A 26,502-nucleotide genomic window follows, 5' to 3' on the forward strand; every position below is an offset into this window, starting at 1 on the left:
ATGATTTTTATTTCTATTTTATTTTTTAGAGTATGCACAGGTAAAGTTGATCACATGTTCAAACGTTTTTGTGCGTGTGGGCGTATGCGATGGTGCCACCTCGCCGTGCTCTTTCTGCTGCAGACTATGCAAGGAACGATCGGATCTACCAGAGTACACGCGTGCAGATGAATGGCGTGAGCACCAGTGCGGGAGAGGTGAGTTTGCATGGTGCTGATCTTGATGACACATCTACACACGAACTCTGTTGAGGCTAAAAGAAGCTTGAACGTCTGCATTGGCAAATCACACCATCACACGGAAAGGCAAAAATACAGAAAAATACTGTAAAACCAGAAATTTCCAGTATGGCATAACACTTCGGGTTGTTCCGAACCTGACAGTTAGAAAATGAAAGGCTGGTTTGCCAACTAACTAGGGCTGAAACGATCATTCAATAACTCCTAACGATCAACCAATATCATTAACGATCGATATATTGGTTTTATCGGATTCTTGTCGGCTCTACTCGTGTACCTCGCACACCAGTTTATGAAGAAATTCCATGATACCTTTGGTACATTAGAAATTTGTGGCACCGCTCTGTTGACATCTGTGGAAATCTGGCTGGTTTATCAACATGAACTAGAGAATTTCATGTTGTTTCTAGAGCAAAGAATCTTGTCATCACCCTCTGGCAACTGCTCTTATCTCCAACCTCTCACACAAATGAACCAAAAAGACAAAGTCTTCTCTCCCGATCTCTTTCAAAGCCACAAATCAATTTTACCGCGCTTGGAAGTACATGATTGTACTCGTATTCACTATCGGATGAAGTGCAAGGGCTAGAATACTGTCACTGATATGCATTCATAATAAATCGTTAGCACTCGTTTTAAACACTAACGATTATCGATTGCACTCTTAACGATCGATATGCGAGTTATCGGTATAATTGTTTCAGCCCTACAACTAACTGACAACTGCATACGAATGGTGACCAGTCCGAAAGTTATGTCATGATTTTGCAAGCTCAATACACAAGCTTTTTCAAAGCAAGACCTCTTTGGCTGAGTGTGAGTAGCAACTGAGCAGAGTACTTCGAAGTGGCGGCCTGTTAACCAGCCACCTGGCTTTCTTTATGATGCAGTTGTGTGTAGTCCGCAAACGCTAAAGGTGCATTGGATGCTGTGCACCATAAACAAAATTAATATAATTTTGTTTGTTTGTTCAATCTGATCACTGCTCCGAGTGTTGTTTGTTGTTGTTTGTTACTGCATTCCATTTCTTGTACTACTCATGACATCATACTCATGACCTCATACTCATGGCCTCGTACACATGACATCGTACACATGACATCATACTCATGGCATCATAATCATGATCTCATACACATAACCTCATACTCATGACCTCACACACATGACCTCATACACATGACCTCACACACATGACCTCACACACATGACCTCATACACATGACCTCACACACATGACCTCATACACATGACCTCATACACATGACCTCACACACATGACCTCATACACATGACCTCACACACATGACCTCATACACATGACCTCACACACATGACGTCATACACATGACCTCACACACATGACCTCATACACATGACCTCACACACATGACCTCATACACATGACCTCACACACATGACCTCACACACATGACCTCATGCAGAAGAGAACATGGAGGAGCTACAGGCCGCTCCGTGGCAACACGGTCACCTGCTCCCCGGTGATGTCGACCGGCTGCTGGAGAACGACGGCGACTTTCTGGTTACGACACAGTTTGGCGTCCGCAATCTCTGCTTTCTCAGTGCACGGTGGAAAGAGAGGATCATCCGTGACCGTCTACTGTGTCGCTATGGCCAGGTATTGTCCAGCTGTGGCTTTGCTTGTCCATGCGCAATAAGGGCAGCTTTCCTAAAGAGACAAAACACTAAAATATGGAAAGGAAAAAATCACAAAGAAGGAATGTAAAAAAGTCTTTCGTAACTGACGTCTAATGTCCTTTGGTGAAAGGCTGAAAAGAGTCCATGTTATTGATAATCTTATAACATGGGCGTAGGAACCGGTCCGGCAGGCCCGGCGGTCGCCGGACCAATAGTTTTTGAATTTTTATATTTATTTTTTACATTTCAACCTTGTTGATGGCTTGTCGACTCTTGTACAGGTACCATGTTTTACATCGACAATGCGGTGTATCATCAGCATGCATATTCTTATTTGTGGCTCATAAACCCAGAGATACTCTCAAAAGGCAACTAACTGTCTTGAACCATACTCAGATTTACTTCGACGACCATTCAGAAGAATACCATCACAAGCAGAACTCTGGAAAAACAACAACTGTGCCTACGCTCCAATGAACTATATAGCAAGAGCGGCGGCCACATCTAACACCTTGCCTCTACACCAACACCCAGCACATACAAGAAGAGCGCGTGATGACGAATAAGGTGCTAAGTGCTAGCGTAGAAACAAGGCGCTAGACGTGGCGCGTACAGGCAACGATTTAGCAGAGCATGGAGAGGAAAACTGTTCAGCAACATTCAAAGAAGCAGAACGAGAACGAATAATACTTCAATTGAGGCTACCTCCGTAACATTATTTCTCATATTCTGTAGCATTAAAATATGGCCTTTTAGGCCCAATTTTCAAAAAAATCCACGGGGGAGGACCCCCGGACCCCCCTCTCACAATTTCGCCGCACCAATATTAAACTGCTTCCTACACCCCTGCATCTTGTTTATCCAGGCAGTGGGGACCGGGCACTGTCCGTAACTTTGAACTGTCCGTAGCTTGGAACCACATGTACTATTTTCAGGAGTAGAAGCCGCACAGGAGTTTATGCCGCACGCAGATTTTCTTTGTCAGCAAATAGTTAATACAGTCATACAAGTATCCCCTGTACACCACGGTTAATTTGACCATTGCGGTACAAAAACTGGGATGTTGAGAGAAAATGTAAAGAGAAAAGTCAGTTTCTGTGCCTTGTTGTCGCACTATCTGACTGTACACAAGAGGGAGATTGGAAGCTTTGTTACAACTCTGAGTTTCACGTATTACTACGATCATCAGGCAACTGATGGATCCAAAACGGGCAGCCAGAACATAAGGGTGAGCAACGTGGGAAATTCTGAGGGGTGTCATAGGCGGCGCGTATCATAGCGCAAGAGTCAGATGCAGGCGTGAAGTTGCCAAGTCTTCAGACTTGGGGCTATGCAGCAGCAGCAGTTCCGGCGTGAATGCTATCCGACTGTATGTTATGCTATCTGACTGTATTATTATCTCGTTACCTTGGTTACCTTGGTGGACTGTTAGTCATAACCTGTAACTTATAGGTCCTTTTCTCTTTACATATTGTGCTATAAGACTTTTTTGGATGAATTATGAGTGTTTGCATTGCTACGTATACTCCGGAAAATATGGTATGTTTTAATAGGTACAAGTAAAGGCCAGGGATACGGCATGTGATTGTGAGGTCACTAAAAGTAATAAAACAGTAGTATTATTTCCACTACAGCTCACCCAAAGGGTGCCCGGTAGACCGAAGTCCCCGTAACTCCCCCGGTGTCCGGATAATCTCGGTGTGAGTATATCCACACTTACAGTTATAACCATCAGTTATTTGTGCAGTTATGCACTTGATTCAAAGCATGGAACTTTTCGTAGCATTACGCCTGCCATTGCGCCTCACTGCACCTGCTTTCTGACCCATCTATCAGGTAGTTTTGGTGCGTACCGTTTTTCAATCTGCCGGAAGACCATGCACACCAGTGCTACCCCCTGTACCGTGGCTTTTCTCCTTTCAACCCTGCAGGCCGAATTTGAGAACCCTCTGCTGGAGAATATGTCGATTTGTGGCATTCTGGACAAGTGTGTAAAGCAAAAGCGTCCTCTGATCTACAATGATGAACGCATTTTCCTCTTGAACCCCATCAAAAAGGGTAAGTGCCGGCTATTCTTTAACTCGGATGGTGAGCCAATAAAATTATGGTGAAAAAGGAGGAAAAAATCACTGTATACAAAATGACTGTAAAAGATCTGGTCACGTCGGTGGACAGTTAGTCATAACTCGTAACATTCTGTCCTCCTTTTTCGCCAGCTATTCTATTCACTTTTATCACTGGGTTCGATTTGATTTGATCCATTACTGCTGCCGCTCTCCCATTTCCTTTTTTTATTTTCATGTGTTTGCTCCGTGTAGTTGCTCTACTTGATGCAAAGCAGAACGGATCAAGTGCTGGCCTGGAACCCTGTTACGCCTATCACGGTTCGTATGTCACACTCATGCTGATTAACCATAATCTCTCAGGCGCCGACTCGAAACATGTAACTGTCGGCAAGAAATGCAAGAACTCAAATTCCCCAATGCATACATGCTCTTTGTTTCTGAATATTTCCACAGGGAACAGCTGTGTGTCGTCTGCACAGTGACACTACGGTTGCAATACTGTAAGAGCCATAATAAAACGAAGTGCTAACTCTAACGAGTTAACGAGGAGAAATCTGTCGTTAAAATAGAACTCGTTACACAGAAATCGATACAATACTGTTGCTATTGAGCGTTGAGAATGAGTCAGAATCGTTACGTTTTGTTCGCGTAAACCAGTCAATTTTAGGGAATCGTTATATATGTGCCTCGTTAGAATAATGGCTTGTACAGTACATCAGTGACATCTCATAGTTGGACAACCCAGGAAAGATATGTATGGTACCGTAAAGTGAACAACATTAAATCTAAAAAATATTAGTGTTTCTTTTATTAGTTTTAGATCTAATATTGTTAACTTTATGGTACAGCTCATAGTGATGTATGATAGGCTCGAGTTATGCTATTTTTGCTGTAGGTAGTACAGTAGCAGGTGCATTCAAGTCTCTACTGCACACGTACACATCTTATCATGAAACAGCTACCGGTAGAGGTCATACCATCCATGGTGCATGTATTTTCTTTTCCGGAAACGCGCACCATGCGCGTGCATGCATGCAGCTTCGACACGTCAGAATTCCATATCCGAACGGATTAGGCGACGACTGGGCTAGTGATCATAGTGCATGAATGGCAAGTGGCACGTTCTGGAGTATAATGAGGCTTTGTGACAATGGCGTACTAAGAATTGTATGCCAGTTGTAGACCATTCACTGCATGTTGTAAATAGTGTTTGCAGACCTCCACTGCATGTCTTAGTTGATGTTATGGAAGTTTTGAGATACTATGTGAACCATACTGGCATGCAAAGAGAGACTGAACCAGTCAAAGAATATCACATGGCGTATTATAACAGATGTCGGGAGGCGAAAAAATGAATTCTTCTAGAACAAAGTCAAGTTCGCATGTTCCGCACAATTAACACATCCAGTCCAGAAGACACTTCAGATCAGATATAAAGTGCTTTCGTTCCCTTCTCTTCCGGATTACACAGGGAATGGCTGAAATGAAAAAATGACAACGTACATGGTGTATTAGTGTTACTAACGTTATTTCAGGAACCTCTACAAACGCATACACTCTCCTGTTGGCTCACCTCTACAAACGAACGCATACACTCTCCTGTTGGCTCAGCTGTTGTGACCTGAGCATGACAAGCCAACCCAGGTGTCAACTTCTGCTTGCTTTTATTTTATTTTATTTTTCACAAGACACACAACTCACCTGCAGGCACATGGCCCTAGCATGGGGTGAGATGGTGCTGGTCGGACCTGCCATGCTCAACCGATCAGAGCTCTCGGCATCTTCGAATGGCACTTTAGGTTCTCAAAACGACCTTGCACTGCTTACGCCTATAGTACGTTCTTCTTAGGAAACCTAGTATGTTTACCTGCTTTTTCCTGATAATAATATTGTTGTGACTTGCGAACCATCACTATTGTTGCAGACTAACACACATATACAATTTGTGTTTACGCCTGCTCTCTGTTTTCCCATTTCCGCTTCGTTCATTCCATCTGTCTTGCACCGCAGCAATGGATGTTCACAGCAGAACAAGTCAAGTGAGCATGTCCTCAGTTGATCCAGACGCAAGCATTGGCCCAAGTGGCTTTCTCGTTGACAAGCAAATAGGTAAGTTGTTCTTGTGGCCATTTTCAATTTCAAAAAGCGAAAATTGAAGATCTATTACAGTAGTGTCGGTCGCCGAAGAACTGGGAGTGAGGGGGGGGGGGGGGTCAGCCTCTTAGCCGAGACCGTTCTTATTTTCATGTATCATTTATTTAAAAAATGTAAAAAAGAGAAGAAACACATGAGAACGAGTTATGCAGCAACTATCCACGACTGTAACAAGATGATAAACGGTCAGAAAGCGCGATAATAGGGCACAGAACTGACAGGCTACTGAGACATTCAGCGACCTGAGACCTAGCTCTAACACATCTCCAGTGCGTAAACCAACAGCCTTCCAACTTGGAAGGTTCATGGTTACGTAGGACCGAAGAGGGGAAGGTGAGCGCAGCAAAAATGTGCGCAAGCTAAGTTCCGCGGCAACAAAGAATGCCGACTGTTACAGGACGAGTGACGAGACCAGTTAATAACATGACTGGAAGGCTGTTGGAAGGGTGTTGGTTTGCGCACTGGAGATGTGTTAGAGCTAGGTCTCGGGTCGCTGAATGTCTCAGTAGCCTGTCAGTTCTGTGCCCTATTATTGCACTTTCTGACCGTTTATCATCTTGCTACAGTCGTGGATAGTTGCTGCATAACTCGCTCTCATGTGTTTCTTCTCTTTTTTACATTTTTTTATTAATGGCTCAGTATCCGAGTTTAAATATTATCTATTTATTTATTTATCGTCTCCACTTCATGGCACATAATAATACATATTACAGTCTATGCACAGTTACATCGGTATGCTGTGCTTGGTCAAAGTCTAGCCTGGTCGTTCTTCGGCGCTCCGACAGTACTACATGGCTCTGCAGCTAGCCTTTTCACGGCAACAAGTATACGGTGTACGTGAGTACATGGCACACTAGCATAACCCTGCCCGTACTCTCTGTCGTGTTTGCTCCCGTGTATTTGCATAACCCTGCCCGTACTCTCTGTCTTGTGTGCTCCCGTGTAATCATTCTGTTGTAGAAGCTTCTCTTCACCGCCGCCAGAGTAAAACCGGGAGCATCTCTTCCGTGACAAGCGCATACCAGAATTACTTTACTATGGAAAGACCAGGTAGGGGCAGGTAGGGGGCAGGTAGGGGGCAGTCGCAGGTTGGTGAATGGCAGCAAGGGCCCCACGGCTTGGCAGGGATAGCCCTCTGGGTTGTTAGTGCTCAACATGTTGGAGGGCGCTAACTAGTGGCTTAGCCATTGGGCCCGAACTGCCATTCACAAACTAATTTAGGACTAGGTTATTACTGGAATAGCGCGAGATCCGGTGTGGGGAGCAAACCCTTTCTTAGGTTATTACTGCACTAGCAATATTATTAATATCATGCTGGTCCAGCAGTTGTAACCGAAAACAACGGGAAATTAGATACCGCTTTTTCTTCAAAATGGTCTGCATTGCAATTGTTTGTCGCAGTTTTATGCAGTGCCATGGCAAAGCGGATTGAACTTGAAATGCAGTGTTATTCCCGATATGCACGTTACAGTATGCAGTGCTGTTGTTCCCGAAGCTAAGCACATTGCGTATGCGTGTCTAATCATCATCCAGTGGCTGCCAGCATCCCGTGCCATGCACTGTATGAGATTTTACATGAGTTTGGTTTCACTACCCTTACATGGACTGTCTTCCTCTGTTCAATATGTCTAGCTGAACACACCCTCCAAGTAACAGTTTGAAGGCTGTTGCTTTGCACTTGACCAGTCTGTTCTCCAATTATTATTGGCTTGACATCTGACTTCACTTCTCGCTCAAGCAATGCTTTCTTTCCCCCAATGTGTGCCATAGTTACCAGCAGTTGTCCGCATTGCAAACGAATGTTCACCTTATCCCATGGAACCTGCTCTCTGTTTTCCCATTTCCGCTTCGTTCATTCCATCTGTCTTGCACCGCAGCAATGGATGTTCACAGCAGAACAAGCCAAGTGAGCTTGTCCTCAGTTGATCCAGACGCAAGCATTGGCCCAAGTGGCTTTCTCGTTGACAAGCAACTAGGTTAGTTGTTCTTGTGGCCATTTTCAATTTCAAAAAGCGAAAATTGAAGATCTATTACAGTAGTGTCGGTCGCCGAAGAACTGGGAGTGAGGGGAGGGGGGGGGGGTCAGCCTCTTAGCCGAGACCGTTCTTATTTTCATGTATCATTTATTTTAAAAAATGTAAAAAAGAGAAGAAACACATGAGAACGAGTTATGCAGCAACTATCCACGACTGTAACAAGATGATAAACGGTCAGAAAGCGCGATAATAGGGCACAGAACTGACAGGCTACTGAGACATTCAGCGACCTGAGACCTAGCTCTAACACATCTCCAGTGCGTAAACCAACAGCCTTCCAACTTGGAAGGTTCATGGTTACGTAGGACCGAAGAGGGGAAGGTGAGCGCAGCAAAAATGTGCACAAGCTAAGTTCTGCGGCAACAAAGAATGCCGACTGTTACAGGACGAGTGACGAGACCAGTTAATAACATGACTGGAAGGCTGTTGGAAGGGTGTTGGTTTGCGCACTGGAGATGTGTTAGACCTAGGTCTCGGGTCGCTGAATGTCTCAGTAGCCTGTCAGTTTTGTGCCCTATTATCGCACTTTCTGACCGTTTATCATCTTGTTACAGTCGTGGATAGTTGCTGCATAACTCGCTCTCATGTGTTTCTTCTCTTTTTACATTTTTTTTATTAATGGCTCAGTATCCGAGTTTAAATATTATCTATTTATTTATTTATCGTCTCCACTTCATGGCACATAATAATACATATTACAGTCTATGCACAGTTACATTGGTATGCTGTGCTTGGTCAAAGTCTAGCCTGGTCGTTCTTCGGCGCTCCGACAGTACTACATGGCTCTGCAGCTAGCCTTTTCACGGCAACAAGTATACGGTGTACGTGAGTACATGGCACACTAGCATAACCCTGCCCGTACTCTCTGTCGTGTTTGCTCCCGTGTATTTGCATAACCCTGCCCGTACTCTCTGTCTTGTGTGCTCCCGTGTAATCATTCTGTTGTAGAAGCTTCTCTTCACCGCCGCCAGAGTAAAACCGGGAGCATCTCTTCCGTGACAAGCGCATACCAGAATTACTTTACTATGGAAAGACCAGGTAGGGGGCAGGTAGGGGGCAGGTAGGGGGCAGGTAGGGGGCAGTTGTAGACCATTCACTGCATGTTGTAAATAGTGTTTGCAGACCTCCACTGCATGTCTTAGTTGATGTTATCGAAGTTTTGAGATACTATGTGAACCATACTGGCATGCACAGAGAGACTGAACCAGTCAAAGAATATCACATGGCGTATTATAACAGATGTCGGGAGGCGAAAAAATGAATTCTTCTAGAACAAAGTCAAGTTCGCATGTTCCGCACAATTAACACATCCAGTCCAGAAGACACTTCATATCAGATATCAAGTGCTTTCATTCCCTTCTCTTCAGGATTACACAGGGAATGACTGAAATGAAAAAAATGACAACAACTTACATGGTGTATTAGTGTTAGTAACGTTATTTCAGGAACGCATACACTCTCCTGTTGGCTCAGCTGTTGTGAACTGAGCATGACAAGCCACCCCAGGTGTCAACTTCTGCTTGCTTTTATTTTATTTTATTTTATTTTTTACAAGACACACAACTCACTGGTAGGCACATGGCCCTAGCATGGGGTGAGATGGTGCTGGTCGAGTCCTGCCATGCTCAACCGATCAGAGCTCTCGGCAACTTCGAATGGCAGTTTAGGTCGTCTATTCTCAAAACGACCTTGCACTGCTTACGCCTATAGTCCGTTCTTCTTAGGAAACCTAGTATGTTTACCTGCTTTTTCCTGATAATAATACTGTTGTGACTTGCGAACCATCACTATTGTTGCAGACTAACACACATATACAATTTGTGTTTACGCCTGCTCTCTGTTTTCCCATTTCCGCTTCCTTCGTTCCATCTGTCTTGCACCGCAGCAATGGATTTTCACAGCAGAACAAGCCAAGTGAGCATGTCCTCAGTTGATCCAGACGCAAGCATTGGCCCAAGTGGCTTTCTCGTTGACAAGCAACTAGGTTAGTTGTTCTTGTGGCCATTTTCAATTTCAAAAAGCGAAAAGTGAAGATCTATTACAGTAGTGTCGGTCACCGAAGAACTGGGAGGGGGGGGGGGGGGGGTCAGCCTCTTAGCCGAGACCGTTCTTATTTTCATGTATTATTTATTTTAAAAAATGTAAAAAAAGAGAAGAAACACATGAGAACGAGTTATGCAGCAACTATCCACGACTGTAACAAGATGATAAACGGTCAGAAAGCGCGATAATAGGGCACAGAACTGACAGGCTACTGAGACATTCAGCGACCCGAGACCTAGCTCTAACACATCTCCAGTGCGCAAACCAACAGCCTTCCAACTTGGAAGGTTCATGGTTACGTAGGACCGAAGAGGGGAAGGTGAGCGCAGCAAAAATGTGCGCAAGCTAAGTTCCGCGGCAACAAAGAATGCCGACTGTTACAGGACGATGACAAGACCAGTTAATAACATGACTGGAAGGCTGTTGGAAGGGTGTTGGTTTGCGCACTGGAGATGTGTTAGAGCTAGGTCTTGGGTCGCTGAATGTCTCAGTAGCCTGTCAGTTCTGTGCCCTATTATCGCACTTTCTGACCGCTTATCATCTTGCTACAGTCGTGAATAGTTGCTGCATAACTCGCTCTCATGTGTTTCTTCTCTTTTTTACATTTTATTACTGGCTCAGTATCCGAGTTTAAATGTTATTTATTTATTTATTTATCGTCTCCACTTCATGGCACATAATAATACATATTACAGTCTATGCACAGTTACATTGGTATGCTGTGCTTGGTCAAAGTCTAGCCTGGTCGTTCTTCGGCGCTCCGACAGTACTACATGGCTCTGCAGCTAGGCTTTTCACGGCAACAAGTATACGGTGTACGTGAGTACATGGCACACTAGCATAACCCTGCCCGTACTCTCCGTCTTGTTTGCTCCCGTGTAATCATTCTGTTGTAGAAGCTTCTCTTCACCGCCGCCAGAGTAAAACCGGGAGCATCTCTTCCGAGACAAGCGCATACCAGAATTACTTTACTATGGAAAGACCAGGTAGGGGGCAGGTAGGGGGCAGGTAGGGGGCAGTCGGAGGTTGGTGAATGGCAGCAAGGGCCCCACGGCTTGGCAGGGATAGCCCTCTGGGTTGTTAGTGCTCAACATGTTGGAGGGCGCTAACTAGTGGCTTAGCCATTGGGCCCGAACTGCCATTCACAAACTAATTTAGGACTAGGTTATTACTGGAATAGCGCGAGCTTCGGTGTGGGGAGCAAACCCTTTCTTAGGTTATTACTGCACTAGCAATTAATATCAAGCTGGTCCAGCAGTTGTAACCGAAAACAACGGGAAATTAGATACCGCTTTTTCTTCAAAATGGTCTGCATTGCAATTGTTTGTCGCAGTTTTATGCAGTGCCATGGCAAAGCGGATTGAACTTGAAATGCAGTGTTATTCCCGATATGCACGTTACAGTATGCAGTGCTGTTGTTCCCGAAGCTAAGCACATTGCGTATGCGTGTCTAATCATCATCCAGTGGCTGCCAGCATTCCGTGCCATGCACTGTATGAGATTTTACAAGAGTTTGGTTTTACTACGCTTACATGGACTGTCTTCCTCTGTTCAATATGTCTAGCTGAACACACCCTCCAAGTAACAGTTTGAAGGCTGTTGCTTTGCACTTGACCAGTCTGTTCTCCAATTATTATTGGCTTGACATCTGACTTCACTTCTCGCTCAAGCAATGCTTTCTTTCCCCCAATGTGTGCCATAGTTACCAGCAGTTGTCCGCATTGCAAACGAATGTTCACCTTATCCCATGGAAGTTCTTATGAAAATGGTGAGTTCTCAGGCAGTCGAAAATAGAAAACATGCAAGTCACTGTAAGACACAGTTCTTGTTAGAGTCAATCGGACTGAGCCGTTTCCACATCCGTAGGAACTCCACCGCGCAGGCAATCAATCCAGGACTGAAGCACTACTCTCACAGCTCTTCACATACACAGCCGTGGTGTCAAGCTGGATTTCACACCCTGTATACAGGGGCATAGTCAGGATAGTGATCAAGGGGGGGGGGGGCTTTCCCACACATGAACTAATGTCGATCCTTTCATGCATATTACTATTATTTGATCCGCGACACGGCGGGAGGGAGAATGTTGAACGGTCGCTGCTGGGATGATAAATACACCATAGCTTCTTACAGGTAGAGCATTGCTGGCCGTAAGCGAGGGTCCCTGGTTCAAGTCCTGGTGGTGACAGTCAATTTTCAGAATTTTCCCATTTCCAACTCCCTCAAACTGGTGAATGAGTGATTTTTGTGCATCTTCCCTTTTGGGCCCAACCTCTTTGTCTACTACTTCTTTTGAAGTCTGAAAACATGCCGCGGCTCAATCTCAGCCTGTTGTTGGGCATTTACCTATTGGACCCGCCTCTTAGCAATCACCCACCAAGCAGTTTCTTCACTGCGAAACCTTTTCCGATATGCACCATACGTTTGGGATCGAAGGGCCAGTAATCAGGATAAAACGGTATGACTTGATGCGGTGGCCTATTGTTGTTTGGACCACTGTTATGCCTCTTGATTGTGAAACAGTACAACAGTGGCCTCAGTCTGAGCAGAACAGAATGAGGCGCACACTGTCCGGAGCATCGATTTGCTCCGAAGATGGGCCACAGCCTTCTCCTCGACCGTCGACCTCAAGCGCCCCTGATCATGACAGACTCAGTGGACATCATTATGAGAGCATATCAAAGTTGCGGGAATGGCTTCCCAGGCAAGAGGAAGAGTGTGAGACCACTGAATCAGGCAAAGAAGAAGGCGACTGAGCATGAGACGGCATGGCTTGCAACATTCCAATGCAGGTTTTCTTCAGAGCAATGCGTACTTCGTTCTTTATTGAGCCCTCTGGGGGGCAAGTGTAGGAGAATTGCTACTCAAGCATGGTCTCTGACCTATTCTCTCACGTACAGCACAATGTATCTACTACAAAGTATGTCCTCTACCATGCATAGACGTGCAGCCCGTATGAGAGAGATGGAGAATACTCTTGGATGCGCCTGAAAGTGTGGTGAATACGGGATATTGTGAGAATTTCAATTAGATGGCACACTAGGCCGGCCAAAGTTGGTCCTTGAATGGGTCTGATTTACACACCTCCCACCACCTTTCATTAGGATTCGTGTCTGCATCTTAATCCTTGAGGATATTTTTTCCACCGCCATTATCATTAAATTTTGTCTGAACCATTTTTACACCTGACCTATTTACTCGTCTATCCGCCCTGTCCTTCATGACACTGACTAGTTATGACGTAATTATTCCACTCATGATACATGCAGTTGCAAGGAAACGTGGTTGCTCTGTGTGAAGTTGAAATGATGAAAATCACTGCAAAGTATTTTCATTGCTATCAACTTTAATAGGAAACTGGGCCACCTGTCTTCCGCTCTTTTCTCTCCGAAACTCAACACTTGCAGACCAGACATGAAAGAAATAGAAAAATCTCCCAAACCAGGGCCCTCGCTATTGGCGAGCAATTAATGCTCCGGACAAGCTGAGCTACAGTAATTTTGTTGTTGTTTCAAATCTTTATTCTCACGATAGCCAGTGGCCAATAAGAGTTGTTGTTGTTGCTGCTGCTGTGGTTGTTGTTGTTGCTGTTGTGGTTGTTGTTGCTGTTGTGGTTGTTGTTGTTGTTGTTGTTGTTTTTATTAGCTTCTGAAACCCAACATACTACAGTGGTCCCTCTATAATCCGGCACCATTTGTGCCACGGAAATCTGCTGGATTAGGGAGGGTGCTGGATTAACAAATCTGATCTACTGCTGCAATGTGCATGAAGAGGACATTTGGCTACTGAAAATTGTGCTGGTTTATCGAGGGTGCTGGATTATAAAGTGCCGGATTAAAGAGGGACGACTGTATTATCGTCTTGTGACTAGGTGCCCAAGACGTTCAGTGCAGATACTCCAGGGTCTTGTATTAAGGTCTGTCTCGTATATAAGCCTGTTTTGAATGAAAGCCTGGTTTTCAAGATGCACTGGCGGCACATATGCCTGATATTAGTGCTGACATACATAGAAATAACTGGTTCGAATCAGAGAACTTGCGGCCTGGCTTCAGTAGAAGCCTAGCAGTTGGCTAGCACTGACATGGGCTTTTAAACAAAACTGCCATACCGCCGGTGGAACACGCGGGAAGCATGTCAAACTTTCCACATGGCATGCGAGAAGGCAGCACAAAGGAAGACTAGGCATGCTTCTCCTGTGCTCCAGATGGCATCCCTGAGTTAATCTAGGGGGGAGTCGGCGGGAAGGCAGTGCACAGCAAGCACAAGTTCCAACGTTTGGAACCGCCACCTCATTGACAACATGAGAGTCGCACTATTGTATTCGCAAAGTGGGCAGCAGACATTCTTATCTAGGCGACACTGGGACCAAGACACAACAACATGTGACAATTTGCAAACATGTATTGCCTGAAGCAGCACGTTGTAGCCACTGTGTGATCATTCCCTGCACACTACAAGCAAACCAGGAACAACTGCAGACGGTGGTATGTTGTACAGCCCGTATGGGAAATGCGCACCCGGTTTGCCGACAAAGTGTTAATCCTGTGTAAGGTTTTGCCGAAGCGATATTACCTGTCCGCCCGAGTTGAATGCATCATGTGATGACAGTTGCTCAGCAGGACCAAGACTGATGAGTCGCATCTAGCTCTGCATGCATTACAAGGCATGACCAGTGTAAGAACAGTGTCTGTTGGGGGGGGGGGGGGGGGCACGAAATCAAGTGCCAAAATACCCTGGCAATAGATTGCCCTTACACCATAATTATTCATGATCATGGCTTTGGAGGTCGGGGAGGCGGTCGAGGAGAGCCGCGGTCTGGCCTCGGAGGAAGGGGAGGTGCCGCAGCTGTACTGGGTTGCAGGGGAAAGACACTACGAGACAGCTTGGGTGAGGAGCAGGATCTAATTTCTCCGAGTGGGCGCTTTGGCGGAGTATCCGTAGCTGACAGTCGCCTAGAATGTGGCCTTGCATCCCAGCGAGGCATCCCAGAGCAGCGTTGATAGATGACATCGCCTATCCCAGGGTCAACGGCTTGTACGGCTAGCGCAGGTGCAGCTTGTCTGACAAGCCTGGCATGCTTGGCGGCATTGCTCGTTATCACGCTGACCATGACCGGGCAGGGAAGACAGAAAGCAACACAAACGCACGCACGCACGCACACACACAGGACAGCAGTGAAGATAAAAGTGAAGTGTACAACTTCGGCAGCCTCATATTCAACTCATTACGTAGGGACTTTCCCTCGGCTGTAACTAATCTTGTACAGCGAAAACAGGGCAAAGACCTTGAACCTTCAGCCCATATTGAACTTTCAGAACATTATTTTGTGAACCAGGTTGACGACACTGGTGATAGTAATGCTAAACAATGTGGGTTTTGCTGCCCGGTTTCCTGGTCCAGTTATCCTTGGGGCAGGGCCGATGTATACACACTTGCATATGCCATCGCTTGTTTGGGCCGCACTTGGGTCAGTAGGGCAAGACCGTTATCGTGTGTTGCGTAGAGCACAGATCACGCAGAGCTTGCAAATAACAGGGATGAAAACGCACATCGTTCCGGGTATACACGCCATGATCTTGTGCTGCCTCCCTCTACATGACCGTACAGCATGACCCACTGCTGATAACCGTGCACAAAACCAGTCAATATGGGTGAACAGAAGGAGCATGTATCACGAGTATGGTACAGTTAGTGTTGTGAAACCACAAGTTCTCGAGAGTGAAAGGCCTTCTCGCTTGTGACATTGTGTTCGTTTCAATGCAGTTGTATCCCGACTCCGCCGTACCGCTGATGATTACGACGTAGTATACGCTACATGCGCTATGTGCGGTTTGCTGTGTGCGCTGTAGTTGTATGTTGTATGTGTATGCTTTTCTCATATACGCTGTCATTTTCACGCTATAACTACCTGGTGGTTTTAGTGTCATTCATTCATTCATTCATTCATTCATTGTTATTAGTCGATGGAAGTGAAATATACTGTTGAGAATAAATAGTTGTCCTCGTGCCGTGTGGGGTCGTTCGTTCCTGACACTTTAGAGAACCAGAGGATTCACAACAGTTAGCAACAATATCAACACATTATACATGTCATAGTTTAGCTGACATGCACAGATAAATGTTTTAAAAAAGAACAAATTTATTTTAAAATTTAAAGGGGAAGTTAAGGCAAAAATTAAAATTTTCACCAGTTGTAGTCTTCGGGGTGCTGAGTCGAATGGTCTTGGTCCGAGGAAGCTGAGATGCTTCCTTCCTACTTGAATCCCAATCGAACTCGCGCACTTCCACCGAAAATGGGTGACTGCGCCCTACTAGATGGGGATTTGTATGCAAAATGTCACTAAAAGCGCCATTTCGTTCTTATAAAAGCACGGATGACCGCGATTGGCCCATATGTTGTAGTCTTTTGGACGCTGAGTCGACTGGTTTTGGTCCGAAAAGGCTTCGATGCAGCGTTCCTCCTTTATTCCCAATCGAACATGGTTGAACAAGCGGTCACGTGCTCCTGGGTGCCCAAATCACCTGGTCACCACGCCAGCAGGCGACAAATTTCACACCAAGGTTCAACTCGAGTTCAACTCGAGTGACAGGACTGCACCCAAAAAAGGTCAAACAGGCTAGTAAGTTGTACCCTGCAGGCACGGTGACCAGGTGACTGGTGTACGCAGGAGAATGTGACCGCTTGTTCAACCATGTTCGATTGGGAATAAAGGAGGAACGCTGCATCGCAGCCTTTTCGGACCAAAACCAATCGACTCAGCGTCCAAAAGACTACAACATATGGGCCAATCGCGGTCATCCGTGCTTTTATAAGAACGAAATGGCGCTTTTAGTGACATTTTGCATACAAATCCCCATCTAGTAGGGCGCAGTCACCCAGTTTCGGTGGAAGTGTGCGAGTTCGATTGGGATTCAAGTAGGAAGGGAGCGTCTCAGCTTTCTCGGACCAAGGCCATTCGACTCAGCACCCCGAAGACTACAACTGGTGAAATTTTAATTTTTGCCTTAACTTCCCCTTTAAATCAGATGGTTAGCCGAGTTAGGGCGTGTTCAATTGGTAGGATTGGGATCCCAATCCATGGGATCCACTGGATTCGCACCCTTTCAATTGGTCGAATCCGGATCTGGATCCTTCGGATTTGGATCCGGTCAACCCACCTCAGGGAGCAGGGTTGGCCTGATCCAACGGATCCAAATGTGACCTTTGTGCGTATATGGCGGGTAAAAATCATTTTTGTACACATTGTGGTAGGCACACGTGGATCGAGATAGGGCTTGTTGACTTTTGTACGGCGCACGCGATGAGTACGGCTTTCACCCTTTTGGGTGACTGACTTGTGAGCGCCACTTTTATTACATTTGTACTTCGTCAACATGGCAACAGTCAAGGTCCAAAATAAAGTGTTCAGTTGACTCTGAAGGATCTGACGGATCGGAGATCTGGATCCCGATCCCGATCCTTACCAATCGAACTTGCCTTTAATTATGGTACCAAAAGGAGAATGACATTGTTAATAATTTTGGTAAAAGAAGGACAAAATGTTACGAGTTATGACTAGCTGTCCACCAACGTAACCAGATCATATAGTCAGCGAGTGCGAGAATGTGTCGAATGTCTCAGTACTCCTTGTCAGTTTTGTGCCATTTAGTCGCACTCGCTGACTGTATATGATCTGGTTACGTTGGTGGACAGTTAGTCATAACTCGTAACATTTATACAAAAGAGAAAGGACCAAGGAACTACAAGTTACGCTATACTGTCCACTAACACCACCAGTTACTAAACAATCAGCTCATGATTGATTGTTTAGTAACTGGTGGTGTTAGTGGACAGTATAGCGTAACTTGTAGTTCCTTGGTCCTTTCTCTTTTGTATAAATTAAACCTTGGCTCTCCATCCGAGTCGATTCGTAACATTTAATCCTTCTTTTTTACCAAAATTATTAATATTATTAATAATGAAAGTAATGTTCGGAATGGCTTGAAGCAGGAGGAATGACTTATACCGTAATTCCGCGCATATAAGCCCATGGGCTTATATACGAAATAATGCAGTTTGGGGATAAAATATCCAGTAAAACGTGTTCGATTTTTAGCCCATGGGCCAATATTCGAATTTTGAAGGTTCACGAAAAAGTACAAGTCCGCGCTCATAATGGGTCTTCCATACTCTACTGGTAAACTGCACTGACCTGCTGTACCATGGTAGGAAGAGTCCATTTTGTGAAAAACTCTACTTGACACGTGAGTTGAATTTGTGTCTGTTTATTAGCCCACGGGCTAAAAAACGGAGGTGGGCTTATATCCGGATATAGGCCCATGGGCTTATATGCGCGGAATTACGGTACGCCTTCTTTACAATCCATAAATGTCACACTCACTCACCCGCCCACACATACATACATACCTGCATGGTGCATGGTGTAAGACGAATCACACATACAAGCAACCCCTTCACCAGCAGGCATGCATATAATCCCTCCACTTGTCCACACGCGAGCGCATACAAACAAACACTCACAGGTCGCTCTTATAACCTCAAACAACAATCTACCCAAGATCCTTCTAAGGCCACACAAGTTTAGTGTAGAACTTAACATTGTTATTACCAGCCAGTCTGCCCTGTCTGCCCACTCTGACCCATTTCCAGTCAAATTATCATATTTTTGTTAGGGAACGATGCACAAAATGACGTGGATAGATTTGGATAGTACACCTGTCTGCCGAATCGTTGCATGCGTGCAGATAATCTCCACTTAAATAGCTGCACTGGCTCTGAAGAGTGTGCAATGTGCCCAATTGTACAGCCTCTACTTTTCATGTGCTTTGGGTATACAAATACCTTTATCGGGTGTTAGCGGCCGTCGTGAGTTCCCTTCGGGAACGGACACGATAATTTACTTTTTTTCTTCTTTTTTTTGGGTATCCAATGTGGTGATGCATAAGTCAACAGATACAAGTATTAATGCTCACTTTTTCAGCGTATCGTCAGAAACTTGAAACTTGAATGTGCCACCAAACTCTCCACTTGCTCGACCCAGCACGAGCGTCAGGACTTGCTTGCCAAAGTCTCCGCTATTTACACCGTACTCCCGCAGGTGTTGCAGAGGCCAGCTGACCCACAATTTGTCTGCAAAGTAGAAAAATAGACAAATGGTTCATGACAATAGAGAAATAGAAGTATAAAAAACCACATGGAGATTAGGATAGAGAGAGAGAGAGAGTAAAGTGATTTCGCCTACTAACAGTTAAGTAGAGAGAGAGAGAGAGAGAGAGAGAGAGAGAGAGAGAGAGAGAGAGAGAGAGAGAGAGAGAGAGAGAGAGAGAGAGAGAGAGGGAGGGAGGGAGAGAGAGAGAGAGAGAGAGAGAGAGAGAGAGAGAGAGAGAGAGAGAGAGAGAGAGAGAGAGAGAGAGAGAGAGATCATCATCATCTGCGTGAAAAAATAATAATGGTAAGATAGATAGATAGAAATATACTGAAGTAGATAGATAGATAGATAGATAGATAGAGAGAGAGAGAGATAGATAGATAGATAGATAGAGAGAGAGAGAGAGAGAGAGAGAGAGAGAGAGAGAGAGAGAGAGAGAGAGAGAGAGAGAGAGAGAGAGAGAGAGAGAGAGAGAGAGAGAGAGAGAGAGAGAGAGAGAGAGAGAGAGAGAGAGAGAGAGAGAGAGAGAGAGAGAGAGAGAGAGAGAGAGAGAGAGAGAGAGAGAGAGAGATAGATCATCATCATCATCATCTGCGTTGCCGAAAAAATAATAATGGTAAGATAGATAGATAGAAATATACTGAAGTAGATAGATAGATAGATAGATAGATAGAGAGAGAGAGAGAGAGAGAGAGAGAGAGAGAGAGAGAGAGAGAGAGAGAGAGAGAGAGAGAGAGAGAGAGAGAGAGAGAAAGGACAGTGAAAGGTGCCACATAGTAACAGTGTCAAACAAATGGAATTCATAGAAAATAAAAAGGACCAAGGAACTACAAGTTACGCTATAATGTCCACTAACAGCACCAGTTACTAAAAACTTCGCATCAGCTAATGCGATATATGTACATCGCACAACACTGACCGACGGTACCGACGTTCTACAACTAACTGGCTAATAGCTCTAGCACATCTTGGATGCGCACTCCAACAGCCTTCCAACTTGGAAGGTTCTAAGTTATAAGATAACATAGGAGGGGAAATGTTATCGCATGAGCTGATTGTTTACTAACTGGTGCTGTTAGTGGACATTATAGCGTAACTTGTAGTTCCTTGGTCCTTTTTCTTTTCTATAAATTTGTCCTTGGCTCTCCATCCGAGTCCATTCTCAAATGGATCTCAGCTGATCAATAATAAGATAACAGCTTTGCCAGACCCAGCATGCCACTGCAGAAAGAAGGAGAATGCAAATAATATTATATCAGCGTCCATTGGTCCAATAGCAGCAAACTCACCAAGGTGGATAGGAGAAATCTGCACGGCATTTATGGTTACGCTGATCATTACTTCGCCTGAAAGGCCAATGCGTTCACTGTCGCAGGTACGGATGACTTTAGACCACTCTCTTTTTTCTGAAAAGAAAAAGAATAGGACAAGTGCTTCCTACTTCGAAGTAACAAAAACGTGATGAAAGCTCAACTGGTCTTCCTCTACATCTACTTGGTCCGACTTATTAAAACGTGCGCTTCGCTTCAAAACTCCAGCATACAAAGGAACACCTGTACTAAAAAATCAACCAAGAGACGGTAGATAGATAACTACTGTATCGTTTCTTGGCTTGACCTTGTAGTTTTCATCGCTGCTGGTGTCTCAGGGCGCATCTGCAAGTGCGTCAACCTGCATAACGTCGACAGTTTTTTCATCTCCTCCAAGCTACACTGCGCTTCCTTGATTTTTTCACTCCATAGGCACGATTTAGACGATCGACTTCGCCTGACGCTCCCACGACACCTACAAAAAGAGGCGAACAAGTAAACCACCAAGCATAAAAAATCACTTCTCATCACCGTGTGCCGCGCGCGTACTGAGTCTGATCTGCGTCGACCTGACTGTCATGCATGCAGTCAGACCATGCGTGCTCTTCCCTGCCTGTTTCTCGAATCCACTGGCCCCGGAGACTGGCGATCTTGTGACGCATCGCGATCGCGGCTCCGAGGACTCCGCCCCATTCACGCACCATATCCGCAGGATAATTCACCCTTTCTGCGCTTCAATTTTCCAGCCAGGTTGTCGCCTGCAAGTCGACCTCAAGGGCGGTTATTTATTCCGATCAACTTCTCGACGATCTCTTCTGTGATCTTGATTCGTCGGCCGCCACATCGTGAATGACTGCGAGAGAGATAAGCAAACTGGACGGAGCGATGCTGGTGCTTTCTGCACGAGTTTCTGAACGCATTTGCTGAAATTATGCCAAGAAAACAGCGACTGCAGCAATTTCAATCCGCCAGGAGGCACTCGAGAACGATCGCCTAGGAGTTTCTGGTACTCTGTGACAATTTCCCATCGCAGCGGGGTGTTGATTTCAGCACCAGGCCTTCTCTGTGTTGCGCGAGAAGCAACAGGAGTCCTCTGACGACAAAATTCGGACGCAAAATGCTCGAGTCGACTAGGATCCTGAGCCGCTGCCTCCTTTGGAGTTGGGGCCATTTCTTCTTCAACATCACAAATCGACAACTGAAGGATAGTGTTAGGTAGCTGGATAGTTTATTCCGTCCTGAGATTATTTGAATTTGTTTGGTTGACGCTCGAAGCGAAACGCACATTTCAATAAGTCGGACCAAGTAGGCCACTGCATTCTCTGTCAATCATTGGGACTCAATATCAGCCATGCATCCAGTATTCTACTGTTGGCCTTTCCCCTGGCCCCGCCGAAATACATCATCGGCTCATTCACTCGTACATCCGTATGGCATTGGACTTCTTTTTAAAGGCTGACGGTGCAAGAGGAGAACGACAAAGGCCATTGACTCATGAACGGCGAATAGTGATAACCAAGTCTTAGGTACGAAGTAGCGGTGAGGCATCCTGCAGCTTCATAACTCGAAGAGAATTGGTGAGCACACATGTTCATTCCCTGGGCACTGCAAATTCACAACTCATTTCATTTCACAGAATCCTTTTCAACGTTTCGGCAAATTGCAAATTGTAACCACTATTTATAGAGACTAGTACGTTAAGGACACTAGTACGTTAAGGACACCTGACCAAAACCAACACAAAGTACACTGTGGGCGAGTCTCTCTTCACTCTCGCTCCCAGACCATGCTCCACAAATTCAACGCATGTCCATAACTCACTTGACCATAGGGACCTTTCACATCGGCTGCGAATCAAAAGCTATTGCTATACCCTCCCCCCTCTTCACACACATCTGTGCACTTGTTTATTTATGATTAAAATCATCTCCAATGATACCAATCTGTGGCTATGCTTACCTCTTTCTGTGGAGACGTAGATCTCATTCCGGATCAGGTCGTGCGTACCTCCTACAGGAAATGGAATGAGCAATATACAGCACTGTTGGGCAGTACATGTACAAGTTGCTTTCGGAGAACTGATCTCGAAGCACATGGGCGAATTTGCCACCTGGATATGAGCAAGAGCACGACTGTGTACTTTTGTGACGTTTTGTCACGTGGTATTTCCACATTGTGGTACTTCAAGTACATGGTTAACCATCTTTGCCGTGTTGTGCTCTTCGATTATGTTGTCACATTGCGATCATATCCTTTTTGATAAAGTGAGGCCACGAGAACGCTTTTTAAAGGCATGGTTTGTGAATGGCTGCTGGGCGATTTGCTGTAGCTAGGGAAAACATGTGCAAAACTTACTCGGAAGTGCCGGCGGAACATATTGCTGGGTGTAATCATCACAATGGCGCGCCATGCAAGCAACAGAAACAGACCAATAGACAGCCACATTAGCTTACAAAAGTGCTACGATTCTTTACAAATTTTCAGAAAAAGGTTTTTTACAGAAAAAGGTTTCAGTCTAAGCTTGATGAGCACTGGCAAGACGTACTGGTGTGATTTGTAGGCAAGTTAAAGGATGACCTAGAACCTGGAGGGGCAGAGCTTCTGTCTATCTCCAGCAGTTTCCATGAAGTTTTCTAGGATAGATCTGATTCCGATCAGCATTGTAACATACATGATAAAGTGCGTGCACTGTAACTATGAGCCCTCTTATAATCACACTGGCTGATGATTCGGATCTTATGGATTTTGGAATGATATCACTGCTTGTAGCAGCAGAGCGGCCAAAGGTGTCAAGTCAACAGTCGAACCACCGAAGAATAATCCGCTTACCAGGTCAAACATGTCTTCACTGCACAGCACCTGAGCCAGAGCAACATGATCGATCTGCCTTAGACCGCCTATCAGGTCGTGTATGGTTGGCCTCCGGGCGAGCGTCGTCCACCACTCCCAGAACTGCTCGGCAGTCTGAACATCCGGTGGCGGCTCCCGCTCACAGCACTTGGCAGCCAGGTCTCTCCAAGTTGTCACCAGCAGCGGATTCTGCTTGCAAGTCATCTCAGAGCATACCAGTTGCTTTGCGCGGTGATTCGGCGAGAGATCGCACAACTGCATGTCCAAATAATCTGCCACACACACCAGGAAACCATCAGAGTATCATTCCAAATCGTTCTTCATGTAACAAGGTCGACGCCAAAGTTTACAAATTGAAACCTCCTCGGCAAACCGAAGATAAGAAAGGTATGGACTGGGTTTCTTTTCCAACCTACCGAGTACTCTCATCCATGCAGCTATACTATTATCATTGAGGTTGTGTGTGTGAATGTGTGTGTGTGTGTGTGAATGTGTGCGCGTGTGTGAATGTGTGTGTGTGTGTTTGTGCACACGTCTGGTTGTCAACTCCACCAGTGCTGTGGAGATGTGTAGCAAGAGTGCATGGACTGCATATCTACCTGGTACTGTACGGGTAGGTGATGGCAAGGCAGTATGGTGACATGTAGGGGTGTGCATGGGGTAGTCGGGTACCCTGTTACCCGTGAGGACCTGGGGTAGACGGGCACAGAATAGTACCCGAAAAAACCCGAAGTCGCAGATGACGTCATGGACAGTGCACGTGTACAAATTCATGTAATACTTTGCATGTCTACCCAGTGTGCAAGGGAAGGGGTGCATTGTGGTGTTACCATGGAACCATTACCCGATCGGGTACCCCGTGCTACCCGTGGAAAACTACCCGAACCCGATACCTGAAGAAAATGCTACCCGACTCAGCCCTAGTTGAAATCCTGCATCGCACTTGAAAATCCGGACCATAATAGTTCGAAAACTATCACCTCTTCGCTTTTGGCCATGCTCTTACAAATTTCTCCAACGGTATTCCTGAAGAATGTATTTTTGTTCCAGCCAAAATCTTCCAAGAGCCTTCCCGGGTTGTTCCGTGCCGCAGCTCTGAGGAACGCACGGTACGCGTTGACATCGTCCAGGCGTTGTATCTTGTCGATCAACTTGTCAATGGCCTCGGATTTCAGAAGGTGAGTCTTCAGCAATTCCTCTCTATCCTCGGCGGTCAATGACATCTCCATGCTGGCTAGAACGTCTCGAATGCTGCTCAATGCCTGACATATCGGGTGTCTGTTATTGTTAATCAACTGCTTCAATTCGAACAGCTGTTCTTCTTCGGTCAGCATTTCGGCTACAGATTCGGTGCCTGTCCGGTAGCGATCAGGAGCCTTTCCTTGGCTAAACACTGCCGTCAGCAGCCACTGGAATGAAAATGAGAAATCATTGAGTGAATGCAAAGGAGACGGGTAGCTTTACGGCAGAGCAGCAAAAACGTGGTGGCCTTTGACGCAACCAGGCCTGATTGATCGCGAAGAGAAAAGATTGCTTGCTCAAGTAACAACTAACTTCGTTGATACTCTTTGTCTTTGACGCTGACAGTACAGCGAGGTATTTGTTGAAGCAGCGGAGATAATTCCCGACACCATCGCGCATGTGGAGCAGAGAGTCGTATAAACCTTGTATCTGAGGGTAGTATCGATTACATCACGGACCAGAGACTGAGTGGATCTACCATAATCTACTAATCGTCTAATGCCAATGCCTGGTGCTTTCCCGTGGCTTCGATCTTCGCCCCCTGTCATCATGCATTCGGATATGCCTCATCATAATAATTATTATAATGGTCACTTGACAAGCTAGTAATATTAGTAATGAGGCCAAACTAAAGAAGGTGTGTGGTTCGACTAACATGGACATTTTTTTTACGGGCGGGCGGGCGGATTTTTTTTTTTTAATATATTTTTTAGTACATGTAAATACACTGTATACGCGTATCGAGTAGACTCTACTACCAGCACAAGGCAGCAGTCGTACCACTCACTGCACTGCACTGCAGTACAACTACAAGTCAAGTCCAAAAGGAGCCGCCTGCGTCCGCAGACTCACGCCGCACAGCACGTAGACGTGGACGTGTTCAGTCCACGTACGTCAGTCACACGACAGCCCGCCGAAAAAAAGTTACGGTCGGGCTGAAATTGTACGGTCGGTCGGGTGAGTCGAACCACACACCTTCTTTAGTTTGGCCTGATGTCTAATGATACGTATACGGGTCGAGTTTTGACGAGGACCGATCGACATTAAATTTTTCTTCTTCGGATAGTCCTCCCGGATCTGTAAGTGTAAGCGTGTAGGTGTGCGCATGGTGCTATCCAAGGCCAGGGAGCTCGGAGTTGTGCTACGGGCTTTCACGACTCCTGGCCTGGTGCTTGTACATGTTAGTCTTACCGACGTCGCTAGCACCTGAGCTAGTTCCTTTGGCTTGATCTCAACTATCAAGGCTGCCTTGTTCTCCTGAGCTTAGACCGAGCGTAGATTCTATGGCCGTATGGGGTGAGCATTCATGCTCGGTAGTTCCTATTTTTCACAGTCATAGCCTAGGCTCAAGAAATCAACCACATACACCGTACCGGACCATCACGTGCTTGCTTGCGCCAGTTGCGGTAGTGCTCCGCGGCTTGATCAGACTCACAGGTACTGGTACCATGGTTGAACAAGCTAGTGAGTCGACAGTACAGTCACCTGGCATAGGCCGGCCATTGGCATTAGGCCCACACAGATCCTGCCGGCAATTCTTTCGGCAAAATATCGAAGAATTGAAAGAGCGGAAATTGCCGGCAAAATCGGAGCAAAATATCGAGTAAAATCGATGCCTGATACTTGGATTTCCTTGTTTCTTACCCGTTCAGCAGGATACACTGCCCAGGACGAGATTATGTCACCGAAATATCTCTGGGATTCACTGTGGATCGACTTGATTTTGGGAGAACTCAGGAACATGTGCGTTGAAA

The 26,502-nt window shown here is 45.7% G+C and overlaps 2 protein-coding genes across 4 annotated transcripts in view; one reads left to right on the forward strand and one right to left on the reverse strand.

Moving 5' to 3' along the window:
- Positions 1 to 13,490, forward strand: part of LOC135809759 (uncharacterized) — a 51,013-nt gene extending 37,523 nt beyond the window's left edge. Inside the window, exons 10-21 of one of the 3 annotated variants that reach the window (XM_065323180.1) lie at positions 124 to 197; positions 1,685 to 1,878; positions 3,830 to 3,956; positions 4,217 to 4,282; positions 5,975 to 6,073; positions 7,079 to 7,168; positions 7,996 to 8,094; positions 9,103 to 9,192; positions 10,040 to 10,138; positions 11,094 to 11,183; positions 11,900 to 11,965; positions 12,721 to 13,490. In XM_065323180.1, the coding sequence (XP_065179252.1) occupies positions 124 to 197; positions 1,685 to 1,878; positions 3,830 to 3,956; positions 4,217 to 4,282; positions 5,975 to 6,073; positions 7,079 to 7,168; positions 7,996 to 8,094; positions 9,103 to 9,192; positions 10,040 to 10,138; positions 11,094 to 11,183; positions 11,900 to 11,965; positions 12,721 to 12,953 (1,327 nt within the window). In that variant the 3' untranslated portion in view covers positions 12,954 to 13,490. The remainder of the gene's footprint in view (positions 1 to 123; positions 198 to 1,684; positions 1,879 to 3,829; positions 3,957 to 4,216; positions 4,283 to 5,974; positions 6,074 to 7,078; positions 7,169 to 7,995; positions 8,095 to 9,102; positions 9,193 to 10,039; positions 10,139 to 11,093; positions 11,184 to 11,899; positions 11,966 to 12,720) is intronic. The other 2 variants (XM_065323182.1, XM_065323181.1) reach the window with 2 other exon arrangements.
- A 996-nt stretch (positions 13,491 to 14,486) lies between these two features.
- LOC135809761 (uncharacterized) lies at positions 14,487 to 25,224 on the reverse strand. The gene is made up of 7 exons (XM_065323183.1): positions 24,513 to 25,224; positions 23,486 to 23,778; positions 23,012 to 23,036; positions 22,616 to 22,666; positions 20,636 to 20,752; positions 19,171 to 19,327; positions 14,487 to 15,299 (listed from the first exon to the last, which is right to left on the reverse strand). Exons 1-7 carry the CDS (start codon positions 24,838 to 24,840, stop codon positions 14,969 to 14,971), a joined length of 1,302 nt encoding a protein of 433 aa, XP_065179255.1. The 5' UTR covers positions 24,841 to 25,224; the 3' UTR covers positions 14,487 to 14,968.
- Between the last annotated feature and the right edge of the window lie 1,278 nt (positions 25,225 to 26,502).

The sequence above is a fragment of the Sycon ciliatum genome, chromosome 2 (genome assembly GCF_964019385.1).
Source record: "Sycon ciliatum chromosome 2, ocSycCili1.1, whole genome shotgun sequence".
Classification (NCBI taxonomy): Eukaryota; Metazoa; Porifera; class Calcarea; order Leucosolenida; family Sycettidae; genus Sycon; species Sycon ciliatum.

Bases quoted from the DNA above. Each gene is read 5' to 3' on its own strand.
- LOC135809761 (XM_065323183.1), bottom strand. From the start codon at position 24,840: ATGCTGACCGAAGAAGAACAGCTGTTCGAATTGAAGCAGTTGATTAAC. The intron at 22,667-23,011 runs GTAAGTTTTGCA...CATTTCCTGTAG, and splicing joins TGTTCCGCCGGCACTTCCGA to GAGGTACGCACGACCTGATC. The intron at 19,328-20,635 runs GTGAGTTTGCTG...TCTACTTTGCAG, and splicing joins GATTTCTCCTATCCACCTTG to ACAAATTGTGGGTCAGCTGG.